Source organism: Hypanus sabinus, chromosome 1 (assembly GCF_030144855.1).
Source record: "Hypanus sabinus isolate sHypSab1 chromosome 1, sHypSab1.hap1, whole genome shotgun sequence".
In the NCBI taxonomy this organism is placed as follows: Eukaryota; Metazoa; Chordata; class Chondrichthyes; order Myliobatiformes; family Dasyatidae; genus Hypanus; species Hypanus sabinus.
The window spans coordinates 209,022,093-209,036,043 of record NC_082706.1 but is presented as its reverse complement, the minus strand read 5'-3'; the positions used below and the strand labels follow the sequence as shown (position 1 = coordinate 209,036,043).

The 13,951-nt window shown below is 40.4% G+C and overlaps 1 protein-coding gene across 3 annotated transcripts in view; it reads right to left on the bottom strand.

The window, feature by feature from the left end:
• rnf41l (ring finger protein 41, like) overlaps window positions 1-13,951 on the bottom strand; it is a 55,816-nt gene that overhangs the window by 24,646 nt on the left and 17,219 nt on the right. For all 3 annotated transcript variants that reach the window (XM_059985019.1, XM_059985028.1, XM_059985014.1), the window contains one exon: window positions 11,286-11,425. In XM_059985019.1, the coding sequence (XP_059841002.1) occupies window positions 11,286-11,425 (140 nt within the window). The remainder of the gene's footprint in view (window positions 1-11,285; window positions 11,426-13,951) is intronic.

The following is a 13,951-nucleotide window of genomic DNA, read 5'->3' as shown; positions in this document are numbered from 1 at the left end:
GTGCTTTACACCTTGGTTCAAAGAAACATTCTCTCATTTCTATATACATTATATACATGTATATTTGTTGTGTCCAAATGGTGGTTGTGATGCGTCTAGTGTGGTAGTGTAGTGGGTAGTGCTTGTCACTCTCACTTTCAGCTTCCACCGCTGGCTAGCAGTCTTGTGAAAAGGAGAGCTGAATATGTCAGTCTCTCCCTGCCAGTACACAGCCTCTGCAACAGCAAGCCTCATGTAGTGCCTCCTCGCTGGCGACACACGGAAACTGAACTCCTTTCCGACTCAGACTGAACTACAGAGGATGGGGAAGAGGTCTGGCCCTGTACGTGTAACATGTAGGCCTTCCAGCGTGTAGACATGCCCTGGTACTTGTGGACCAGATCCCCAGCTACGGTTAAGTAACCCCACTGTCTTGTGGGCAGCCTTGGGAGAGGCGAAAACTATGGGAGTAAACCCAGATCGCAAATTTGGAATGGAGCCCCTCAGGCAGCTAGTCATCTTTGAACAACTCCAGCAGTCAAGCTGGTGCCAAGTGTATTAAGCTTTCCTTTGGATTACACTGGTGATGTCACAAGGGGATCATGACTGGGCATCTCAGGATCTCCATACCTTCTACCCAGGCTCATTGTCCTTCAAGACAAATGGATGCCAACCAGTTAAATGATAACAACACACACAAAATGCTGATGGAACACAGCAGGCCAGGCAGCATCTATAAGGAGAAGCACTGTCGACGTTTCGGGCCGAGACCCTTCGTCAGGACTAACTGAAAGGAAAGATAGTAAGAGATTTGAAAGTAGTGGGGAGAGGGGGAAATGCAAAATGATAGGAGAAGACCGGAGGGGGTGGGATGAAGCTAAGAGCTGGAAAGGTGATTGGCAAAAGTGATACAGAGCTGGAGAAGGGAAAGGATCATGGGACGGGAGGCCTTGGGAGAAAGAAGGAGGGGGGGAAGCACCAGGGGGAGATGGAGAACAGGCAGAGTGATGGACAGAGACAGAGAAAAACAACAACTAAATAAGTCAGGGATGGGGTAAGAAGGGGAGGAGGGGCATTAACAGAAGTTAGAGAAGTCAATGTTCATGCCATCAGGTTGGAGGTTACCCAGCCGGTATATAAGGTGTTGTTCCTCCAACCTGAGTGTGGCTTCATCTTGACAATAGAGGAGGCCATGGATAGACATATCAAAATGGGAATGGGACGTGGAATTAAAATGTGTGGCCACTGGGAGATCCTGCTTTCTCTGGCGTACAGAGCGTAGGTGTTCAGTGAAACAGTCTCCCAGTCTGCGTCGGGTCTCACCAATATATAAAAGGCCACACCAGGAGCACCAGACGCAGTAATACCACACCAGCCGACTCACAGGTGAAGTGTCGCCTCACCTGGAAGGACTGTCTGGGGCCCTGAATGGTGCTGAGGGAGTAAGTGTAAGGGCAGGTGTAGCACTTGTTCAGCTTACAAGGATAAGTGCCAGGAAGGAGATCGATGGGAAGGGATGGGGGGGCGCGAGGACAAGGGAGTCGCGTAGGGAGTGATCCCTGCGGAAAGCGGGGGGGGGGGGGGGGGGAAGGGAAAGATGTGCTTGGTACTGGGATCCCATTGGAGGAGGCGGAAGTTACGGAGAATTATACGTTGGACCTGGAGGCTGAGGACAAGGGGAACACCATCCCGAGTGGGGTGGCGGGGGGATGGGGTGAGGCCAGATGTGCGGGAAATGGGAGAAATACGTTTGAGAGCAGAGTTGATGGTGGAAGAAGGAAAGCCTCTTTGTTTAAAAAAGAAAGACATCTCCTTCGTCCTGGAATGAAAAGCCTCATCCTGTGAGCAGATGCGGTGGAGATGGAGGAATTGCGAGAAGGGGATAGCATATTTGCAAGAGACAGGGTGGGAAGAGAAATAGTCCAGGTAGCTGTGAAAGTCTGTGGGCTTATAGTAGATAAGCCGTCTCCAGAGATGGAGACAGAAAGATCAAGAAAGGGGAGGGAGGTGTCAGAAATGGACCAGGTAAATTTGAGGGCAGGCTGAAAGTTGGAGGCAAAGTTAATGAAGTCGACGAGCTCAGCATGCGTGCAGGAGGCAGCGCTAATGCAGTCGTCGATGTAGCGAAGGAAAAGAGGGGGACAGATACCCATACAGACTTGGGACATGGACTGTTCCACAAAGCCAACAAAAAGGCAGGCATAACTGGGACCCATATGGGATAACAAACTTGATTTGAAATGTTTAAGGGGAACATGAGAGAGGATGTCTTCACTCAGAGGGTGGGGAGATTGCAGAACAAGCTGCCAGTGTAAGTGTTGCGATACAGGTTCAATTTTAATGTTTAAGAGGAATTTGAAACGGGTGCATGGTTGGGAGGGATATGTCAGGCTATAGTCCAGGTGCAGGTCAATAGAACTAGGCAGAATTAATAGTTTATCAGAGACTAGATGGGCCAAAGGGTCTGTCCTACTATAGCACTCTATGACTATGGCAAGAGACTGTCTGCTACCAATTTCAGCAAGCACAAAATCATTTGAATCACAGCACCAAAACACACAAAAAGATGTTTTTAGGAGAAATTAAGAATTAACACTGCACTGTAAAAAAAATTCATTGTTAAGTACATACATACCACATCCATAGCACATGTAAATGCCACCTAAAGGAAAATGGGTAGAGGGAAACTTCAAATACTTGTACAAAGAAATGGAAAGTGGAGCTTTACTTCAGTTGCCTAAATCATTTGAAAACTGCACAGCACACAAGAGAGCACATTCATTATATTGCCATTACTATCGTGCAGATTCAAGGTTGTTTATTGTCATTTCCTGTATACAAACATAAAGGAGAACAAAATAATTGTTACTCCAGATCAGACACAGCCCAAAAACCCACAAAAGATGAAAAAGACAATAATAATTTTTAAAAATAATTAAAATACTTAAAAGTGATGATAGGCACAGGAGTGTCTGTACATAAAGTGACTGACAGGAAATGATAAAGTAGTGGTGTTTGGGGGTGTGGAGGGGTGGGTCAGTGGGTGGAGGTGTTGAACAGCCTTACTGTTTGGGGAAAGTAACTGCTTTTGAGTCTGGTGGTCCTGGTGTGGATGCTTCATAGCCTCCTCTCTGATGGGGAGTGGGATAAACAGTTCATGAGCAGGGTGGGTGGGATCCTTCATGATGTTACTGGCCCTTCTCCAGCACCTTTTTGTATATGCGTCTTTGATGGCAGGTAGGCTGGTGCAGATGATGTGCAGTGAGGTGTGATGATACTGGAAACTAATCTAAGAAAAACAGAAATCCAAGAGATTCTGCAGATGCTGAAAATCCAGAATAGCACACAAAATACTGGAGGAACTTAGCGTGTCAGGCAGTAGCTATGGAAAGAAAGCAGTCAATGCTTTGGGTTGAGACCTTTCATCAGGATTCCTAATGAGGTGCAATATGCTATCATAGTCAACATTTTTTTACATTGTTTAGAACCATTTTGTGACTTAAAAAGGAGCAAAAACCTTGCAGGGCAGTTGCAAGTGAGATAGGAGACAGAAGTACATTCAAGAAGTTGAGGGGAAAGGGAATACTTACTAAGCCAAAGAATTTAGCAATGGGTTAATTCACTCTCCCACACAGGTTTCCTGTCATTGCCAGATAAGCCAGACAACCAATCATTCAATAAGGAAGTTCTTCTTACAAGTTCAGCTAAAATGGTGGCCAATGAAAGAAGCTCTGTGCAATGCACGCAAATTGCTGGAGGAACTCAACAGGTCAGGCAGCATCTATAGAAAAAAGTACAGCCAACATTTCAGGCCAAGACCGTTCGGTGGTCCAGCTCAAAACATTGTCTGTACTTTTTTTGCATAGATGCTGCCTGGCCTGCTGAGCTCCTCCAGCATTTTGTATGTGTTGCTTAGATTTCCAGCATCTGCAGATTTTCTCTTGTTTGTGAAAGAAGCTCTGTGGTTATTTATTAAGAATAAGGTTAAAGGTCCAGAAATTCGGACCCATGAAGAGGATAAATCATGTAGTAAGTTAGGAATAAAACAAAAGAAAGAAACCAAGGTTGGGGACTTCCGGTAAGATGGCAATTGTTTAGCTGCTCTGAACTTTTGCTCGGTCATTCTCCCTATCTTTGCACTATATGTCTCCATTCTTAAACCTTAGTTAGGTATTTTACTAGGTTTCTTTTACTTGCCTGCGAACACATCTATCTTATAACGTCTACCAAAAGTACTAAAACCGGGAAAAAGGAAGCTACGGCTTTGCCGACTGACATTCTCGCTGCTTTGGAACAGCATCGAGAAGATATTTTAAAGGAATTTAGAACTTCTTTCAAGCAGCTGGATGTCAAATTGGATTGGATCAACGCTAGAGTGGACGAACATGCTGAACATTTATCTTGCAACGACTCGACTTCTGAAGATTTAAAACGCCGTGTTCAATACCTTGAAACTTTCTGCTCCAGTCTAGAGGAGAAGAATTGTAAACTTTTTTCCAAAATGGTGGATCTTGAAAACCGGAGCAGACGTTGCAATCTACGAATTCTTGGTTTGCCAGAGGCCACCGAACAGGGTTCTCTCGTGAAATTTTTTTCCGATTTTCTCTGTGAGATTTTTGGGAAAGAATTTCTTCCGAATCCACTTGAGCTTGAAAGAGCACACAGGATCTACGTTCCCCGCGCAATTCTGGGTTCCCGCCCACGACCGGTAATTTTGTGCTTTCATCAATACCAGATTATACCAGATTACAGATTATGGCTGTTTGATTATGGAGGCACGCTGCAGAGGTACTTTTGCTTTTCAAAATTCAGTCATTCGTTTTGTGGAGGATTTTGCCCCCCAGGTTCTGAAGATGCGTGCTGAGTTTAAAGGTGTAACGAAAGTGCTTTTTGACCGTAGACTTAGACCCTCCCTTCGAAATCCAGCCGATCTCCGAGTTACGCTTACTACTGGAGAATATAAGTGGTTTAAATCAGTGAAGGAGGCTGAGGCATTTGTTGGAAGTCTTCAGGCCATCCCGTCTTCTTTGGAACTGGTCTGACCTTCTAAAATGGTGGATAAGTACCTCTCATAGTAAAGCTATTTTTTCCGGACTCAGACTTTACTTGAATAATTCAGACATTATCTATTGAAACTCTAAGGGCTGTAGACAATCTCTCCCTGGACTTGGTGCATTTTTTTCTAAATAGATTATCTGAGTTTAATGTTTCCCTGTGGATGTTTAGATTGTACTTGTGTAATCTATTTTATTCTTCTATAACTTTATCTACAGAATTCTACAATTGACTGTAACTTGTTTTGGAGGTTTGGAGTTTTTATTGAAGGTCTCCCTGTTGGTTGATTCATAGTTTAAGTTTTGCTTTTTTTTCTATAAATGGTTGATAAGTACTCTCCTCGAATCTATAATTTCCCCCTTTTCTCCCTCCCTTTTGTTTTTCTTCTTTTAATCTTCTATAATTTTTCGCGGGTAGGTTAGTTTTGGTTTTCTTCTGATTTTCTTTGTATTAAGTTTTATACTTCTGTTGAAGTTGTTCCTACTGGTAATTATGTTTTCTAGTGAATAAACTAGTTACCATTTGCTATAGTATTTATACGGAACTGTTGTTAATGCCACAGAACTGGAAGTCATATTTGGGTTAATTTTTTTGGTAGAGATAGCTGCTTTTTTTGGTAGCCGTCTAGTTTTGGGTTGCAAGGATGGGGTGGGTTCTCCAGTTCTAACACCACTCACTGTTTCTTTTGCTTTCCTTTGTTACTCAGGACATGTTTATGTTTTGATTCTAAGAATCTATGTTTACATTTTTGCTCCCAGACTGTTATTGTACTGCTTGATTTTTTATATGCCTGCTGCCTTCTATGCATTAACAATTGATAATGGCTAGTACACAAATTTGTGAGCTGGAATGTAAAGGAATTGAATCATCCTGTTAAAAGAAGGAAGGTATTCTCACATATTAAACAACTCAAAGCTGACATTGCTTTCCTTCAAGAAACTCATATTCGTTGTTTTGATAACTCCCGGCTTCTGTCAAAGTGGACGGGTCAGCATTTTCATTCATCCTTTGCCGCCAGACCTGGGGGGGGGGGGGGGGTCTCCATCCTTATTAACTCAAATATTCCTTTTGAACTCCATAATAAGATATCTGATACAAATGGCCATTTTATTATTGTTACTGCTAAACTATATAATACTAAAGTTGTACTAGCAAACCTGTATGCCCCCAATTTTGATGATATTAATTTTTTTGAACTTTTTTTCCCTCACTACCAGACTTAAACTCATACTCTCTTATACTGGGTGGTGACTTCAATTGTTGGTGAGATCCTAATTTGGATTGATCGTCCTCTGTTACTAGACCACCTACTAAATCTGCCTTAGCTATCCAATCATTTCTCTCTATTTATGGTATCTCTGATATATGGCGTTTCCTTCATCCTACTGAGAGAGATTAATCTTTTTTTTCACATGTTCACCATACCTTTACTAGAATTGACTACTTCTTACTCGATAACCAATTCATTCCATTTGTCTATTCTTGTGATTATCAGAGTATACTGATTTCTGACCATGCCCCAATTACTCTGTCTTTAAACTTTCCTGGTCTCCCTCAGAGGAATAAACACTGGCGGTTTGATTCGACTTTATTATCGGATGATGATTTTCTAAAATTTATTAAGGATCAGATAACCTTTTATTTTAACACCAATACGCCACCTGAAATGTCATCCCAGATTGTCTGGGATGCCATGAAAGCATATTTGAGGGGTCAAATAATCTCCTATACAGCAAATCTTAATAGAAGGTCCTGTGCAAATCGATTAGACCTCATCAATCAGATTAAAGAATTGGATCAACTGTATGCTCAAACTAAGAATCCTGAACTATACAAGAAGTGTGTAGAACTTCAAACTAAATTTAATCTTCTGTCTACCCAACCTGTCAAACGCCAACTTCTTGAAAGTAAGAGTCGCTTTTACATTCATGGTGACAAATCTGGTAAATTTCTAGTCAATCAGCTGAGGCGTTCCAAAGCCAAACAACATATTACAAAGATCCAGAAGGAGAACGGAGACTACATCGGATCACTTAGAAATTATTGACACATTTAAAAATTTCTATTCTTGACTTTATTCCTCTGAACCTTTGAATGACAATATCTCTGTTGATCATTTTTTAAATAATCTGAATATTCCTTCGCTTTCATTGGATTTTAAAGCCAAACTTAATGTGCCCATATCATCAGAAGAGATATCTTTTGCAATTTCTGCATTGTCCTCAGGGAAATCTCCTGGACCTGATGGGTTTCCCGTAGAATTTTATAAATCATTCTCTTCACTTCTTTCTCCTCAGTTATTCTCAGTATTATCTGACTCGTTTAATTACGGCAAATTGCCACCCTCTTTTAATGAGGCATCTATTATTCTTTTATTAAAAAAGGGTAAAGACCCAACAGAGTGTTCCTCGTTTAGGCTGATTTCTTTGCTTAATGTTGATGTTAAAATCTTGGCTAAAGTTTTGGCTTATAGATTAGAAACTGTTATTCCCTCTATTATTTCTGATGCCCAAACTGGATTTATTAAAAACCGTCTTCCTTTTTTTAACATTCGGCATTTATTTAACATTTTATATTCACCCTTCAACTGGGATTCCTGAATGTGTTATTTCCCTCGATGCGGAGAAAGCATTTGATCGTATAAAGTGGAGCTACCTTTTTGCAGTTTTAGAAAAGCTTGACTTCGGTCAAAGTTTTATCTCTTGGATCAAATTGCTGTATTTGTGTCCTACTGCCTCTGTTTTAACTAATTTTCAGAAATCCCAGTTTTTTAACCTCAAACGTGGCACCCTTCAGGGATGCCCTTTAAGTCCCTTTCTCTTTGATTTGGCTATAGAACCTTTGGCAATAGCATTTCGAAATTGTCCTGAATTGACCGGGATTTGGAGAGGGGGTGTTGAGCATAAAGTTTCTCTTTATGCTGATAACTTATTACTTTTTCTTTCAAATCAGTCTACATCCTTACCTCCAATGTTTTCACTTCTTGACCAGTTTAGTCAGTTCTCTGGCTATAAACTTAATTTACATAAGAGCGAACTTTTCCCGATTAATAGAGAAGCACAAGAATAACATTTCGTGATCTCCGTTTGAAAGTAGTTCATAATCAATTTACTTATCTTGGGATTACAGTCACAAGGAAGTTTAAAGATCTCTTTCATGAAAATTTTGCCAATCTTTCATATACTATAAAACAGAGTCTGTTACAATGGTCACCTCTATCTATGTCTTTGGTAGGTCGTATTAATGTTGTTAAAATGTATGTTCTCCCTAAACTTTTATACTTATTTCAATCAATCCCAATTTTTATTCCTAAATCTTTTTTTGATTCCTTAGACTCTATTATTTTGTCATATCTGTGGAAGCGCTCTAGAATTAATAAAGTCTATCTCCAAAAACCTAAAAAAGAGGGTGGCATGGCTTTACCTAACTTTCGGTTATATTATTGGGCAGCCAATATACGTTGTGCTACCTTTTGGTCTTTTTTCCATGGCCAATCCGAGTGCCCTAATTGGGTGGCAATGGAGTTGAGCTCCACTAAAGAATTATCTATCTCTGCACTTCTTGGCTCTGTACTCCCTAGTAGCTTGTCCAGATTAATAGTTAATCCTCTTGTTAGACACACTTTGCGTATATGGGCTCAGTTTAGGAAATTTTATGGTTTCCATGGTTTTTCCATTTCTAGCCCTATCTTACATAATCACCTTTTTTACCTACTACGTATGATTCAGCATTCCAGGATTGGTATAGGAAGGGCATTAGACATTTTGAAGATCTTTTTATTGATAATCGCTTCGCCTCTTTTCAACCGCTCTCTGCTAAGTTCAATCTGTCCAATGCTCATTTTTTTTTAGATATCTCCAAATTAGACACTTCCTAAGTCCCCTGAAATGCCTGAGAAAAATGTTATGGACTTATTTCTTTCCATTAATCCACTAGGTAAAGGTTTAATATCATTTATTCGAGATAAATTAGCAGCCTTACGACGGGCCCCTGTGGATAAAATTAAAATGGCATGGGAGCAGGATTTAAATACCTCCTTATCTGATGAGACTTGGGACTCGATTCTCAAATCGGTTAATTCAACCTCTCTTTGTGCTCGCCATTGCCTTTTACAGTTTAAGATTGTTCATAGAGCCCATATGTCTAAATCTAAATTATCTCGATTTTACCCTAACATTAGTCCGCTTTGTGATAAATGCAAAAGGGGCGAGGCCTCTCTCATTCATATGTACTGGTTTTGTCCTAGCTTGGAGAAATTTTGGAAAGATATCTTCATAACGTTATTGTATATTCTGAATCACCATCTAGAACCAAACCCTTTAATTGCTTTGCTCGGTTTCTGGGGTGAAACAGATTTACGTCTGAGTTCGACTAAGTGTCGAATATTATCTTTTGCCTCTCTCCTGGCTAGACGTTTAATCCTCCTTAGATAGAGAGATGTTGCCCCGCCCACGCATGCTTAATGGCTTAACGATATTATGGCCTGCTTAGACCTTGAAAAAATTCATTATTCAGTTCTTAATTCGGATTTAAAGATCCATAAGGTCTGGGGACCTTTTATTGGGTACTTTCATAACCTTCCTCTTAACTAAGGCTTTTTTTTCGGCCCCTTGCTTTCAGCTCCTTTTTCTTTTGGTAGTAGACATTAATAACTTCTGTTGCTAAGTGTATTTATAGCTTTGGGGGTTTGATTGTCCTGATTTATATTCTCTATATTGTGTTGTGGTTGGTCTGGAGATTTTTTGTTGCGGGGCTTGGGGAGAAAACTAATTTTACATGTCTTCAATTTGGGTGCTTTCTCAATTATCTTTCTTTGTATCATATTGTTATTGTATGTTTATTTTTGCACTGTATCAATGTTCTTCATTTTGATCTGGGGTTTTTTTTATCTGTAGTTATGTAGAAAATGTATAAAAAAACTAATAAAACAAAAAAAAAGAAAGAAAGAAACTGGTTTCAGGAGGGGAAGCAGAGGGAAACATCAGTAACTTCATCCTTATCAAAAACAAATTCAGAAGTGTTAAATTAATGATATTACTTAAAACATTTTTAATTATTTTGTGTTCTTTGCTGCCCATCTACTCCGTGCCAAACTATTAATCTGCCTACTCCCATGACCCGCACCCAGACCATAGCCCTCTGTACTCCTATCCTTCATGTACCTATCCAAACTTCTCTTCAATGTTGCAATTGACCCTGCATCTACCACTTCCACAGGCAGCTCGTTCCACATTCGCACCTCCCTGAAGATAAAGATGTTCCCCTTAAACATTTCACTTTTCACCCTTAACTTACGTCTTCTAGTTCTAGTCTCACCCACCCTCAGTGGAAAAAGCTTGCTTACATTTAACCTATAACTTTCATAAATTGGTAAATCTCGATCAAATCTCCCCTCATTCTCCTATGCCCTAAGGAATGAAGTCCTAACCTATTCAACCTTCCCTGGAACTTAAGTCTTCAAGTCCCAGCAACACAATTGTAAATTTTCTCTGCATTCTTTCAAATTTATTAATACATTTCCTGTAGGTAGCTGACTAGAACTGCACACAATACTCCAATTTAAGCCTTAACAACATCTTATACAACTTCAAAATAACAACCCATTTGCTTCAGATTGCATTGAAAATAAATCTGTATATATATCTTTCTACACAATTTAATCAATTAATTTGGGAAGTGACACACACAAAATGCTGGAGAACCTCAGCAGCTGTTTGCTAAGACCCTTCATTAGGACTGAGAGGGAAAGGGCAAGATGCCTGTAAATTTCTCCTTCGGGTTGAGAAAAATTACCCCCCTCCCTTTTCTCCACTCTGACCTTTTACCATTTCTCACTTATCTATTATTTCCCCCTGGGCTCCCTCCTCCTTCTCTTTCTGCTATTGTCCACTCTCCCCTCCCATCAGATTCTTTCTTCTCCAATCCTTGACCTTTCCCACCCACCTGGCTTCACCTGTCACTTTCCAGTTAGCCCCCCCCCCCCCCACCATCTAATTCAGGCATCTCCCACCTCCTTCTCAGTTTTGATGAAGGGTCTTGGCCTGAAATATCAACTGTTCACTCTTACTCATAGATGCTACCTGACCTATTGATTTCCTCCAGCATTTTTGTGTGTGTTGCTCCAGATTTCCTGTATCTGCAGACTTTCTCGTGTTTGGAATGAGTTAGGGAAACCAATTTAAAACAATAGTTAAAGGCAGTTCTAACGAATAAAATACTGGATTCGTATAATTTTGTTACCTTTCACTTACCAGCATTTAAGCAGGGAACCCAGCTGTATTCACATTCTCTTTCATGTCTGTCAATTGCTTCTAAAGAACAGATTGTTTCACAGCCATGTTGTTTATTTCTGCACCACATCTGTAGCCGATTCAAATCATTTCGCATGTACCTGTTGTCAAAGATTAAAAAAGGAGAAAATAATTTCTACTTAGTCTTACAGGATACGTCCCAACATGTCGATGAAGTTATAAAGAAGGAAAGACAGCGGCTATACTTTATTAGGAGTTTGAAGAGATTTGGCAAGTCAACAAATATACTCAAAAACTTCTATGGATGTACCATGGACAGCATTCTGACAGGCTGCATCATTGTTTTGGGGGGCTACTGCACAGGACCGAAAGAAGCTGCAGAGTGTGGTAAATCTAGTCAGCTCCACTAGCCTACAAGGTACTCAGGCCACCTTTAGGGAGCGGTGTCTCTGAAAGGCAGTGTCCACTATTAAGGACCTCCAGCACCCCCCCCGCCATCCGATTCCTAATTGCACATTGAATCTTTGAATGCTACCTCACTTTTTTAAAAAAATACAGTATTTCTGTTTTTGCACATTTTAAAATATCTATTCAATATACATGATCAATTCACTTGTTTATTTATTATTATTTTAAATTTTACTTATTATTTTTTTCTCTCTGCTAGATAATGCATTGTATTGAACTGCTGCTGTTAACAAATTTCACGTCACATGCCGGTGATAATAAACTTGATTCTGATTTTTATTCAATAAAATTGTTTTTATTAGAGAGCATCTCTGAAGATGTCTAGTGTCCAACATATTGATGCAATTAAAAAGGAAAGACAGCTGCTGTATTTCATTAGTAGTGTGAGGAGATTTGGTATGTCTCCAAGGACTCTTGCAAATTTCTACAGATGTACAATGAAGAGCACTTGAATTGGCCGCATCATCATTTGGTATGGAGGGGTGGCAGCAGAGGATTGGAAAAAGCTGCAGCCAGTCCAAACACTTTCCACCACAAATCTATGGAAGCTTGTTGAAGTTCTACATGTCATGCCAATTCTTCGCAAGCTCCTAAGGAAGAGGAGGTGCTGCTGTGCTTTCTTCATTATTGCCCTTATGTGCTGGGCCCAGGACAGGTCCTAAACCACTCCGCCTCTGAACCTCCAGCTTCTTTCTCCTGAAGTTAATAATCATCTCCCTGGTCTTGCTGACATTGAGTAAGAGGTTGTTGTTGTGGAACCACTCAGCCAGATTTTCAATCTCTCTCCTATATGCTGATTCATCACCACTTTTGATTCAGCCTGCTACAGTGGTGTCATCAGCAAATTTAAATAGGGCATTGGAGTTGTGCTTAGCCTCACAGCCATAAGTATAAAGTAGAGGATAAGCATGCAGCGTTTTGGTGCACCCCAATAACCCCTGCTGCAGCGAGAGGTTATTTATTTATTTAGGGATACAGCATGGAACGGGCCTTTCCAGCCCAACGAGCTGTACACTTGATTAGCACAGGTCGTCACTACCCAGTCAGGTACACAGTCTAGGCCTGATGCCTTCTGTGGGTTCACCCTCCTGAAGGATGCTCTCACATTGGCCTCAGATGGAAATCTCAAGGTCTTCATGGGCTGTAGGAGTTGACAAGCTGTATTTTGTGTTTCATGACTGAGAAATTAAAAGTACCAAGCTTAATATATTTATAGATAACTAGATAGAATAAAAAAATTGTTTTTGGAGTGGGTTAAGGTCAGCACAACATCATGGGTATTGCAGAAGTGTTCAAATAGGCACAAACCATGCAATTAAATCCATTCTCCTTGCAACAGTGCCTCCAGATCAAAACAAAGCTCTAAAATTAAGAACTGAGTAAAATGGAAGATTTTTTGTAATTGTATTATATATTTTATTCCAGCACTAAGTTTCCAACATTGCAACCAAACGATTCCAAAAACTGGTTTTTAAGCTTATGAAAAACTAGCATTAATAAGAAAATGCGTTTGTGTTCAATATCAGTGACTTTTGTCGTTGATTGTTGGCGAGTAATAAGTAGTAAGACACTTGAGAACTGTTTTGCTCTCTGCGGTTTCAAGCATTCAGACTTGGAGATGCCAGAAACTCAAGTAATGCTATGGAAGTGAAAATGCAAGAATTTCACTACTTCAGCAAGTTAGGAATTCAAGTCAAGTTGCTTTTTTGTCATTTCCACCATAAACTGCTGGTATAGTACACAGTAAAAATTAAACAACATTCCTCCAGGACCATGGTGCTACAGGAAACAACACAAAACTATACTAGACTATGTGAGACAACTCAAGGCTACACTACACTACGTAAAACAATACAATAACTACACTAGACTACAGACCTACACAGGACTGCATAAAGTGCAAAAAACAGTGCAGGGCAGTACATAAATAAACAATAAATAAGACAATATGCATGGTAGAGGACAAATTTCAATATAATAATAAATGAGGTAGATGTCTGTCTAGAATCTGGGTATTCAGAAGTCTGATGGCTTGGGGAAAGAAACTGTTGCACAGTCTGGTCATGAGAGCCCGAATGCTTTGGTTCTTTTTGCCAGACGGCAGGAGGGAGAAGAGTTTGTATGAGGGGTGTGTGGGGTCCTTCACAATGCTGTTAGCTTTGCGGGAGCAGCATGTGGTGTAAATGTCTGTATTAGAA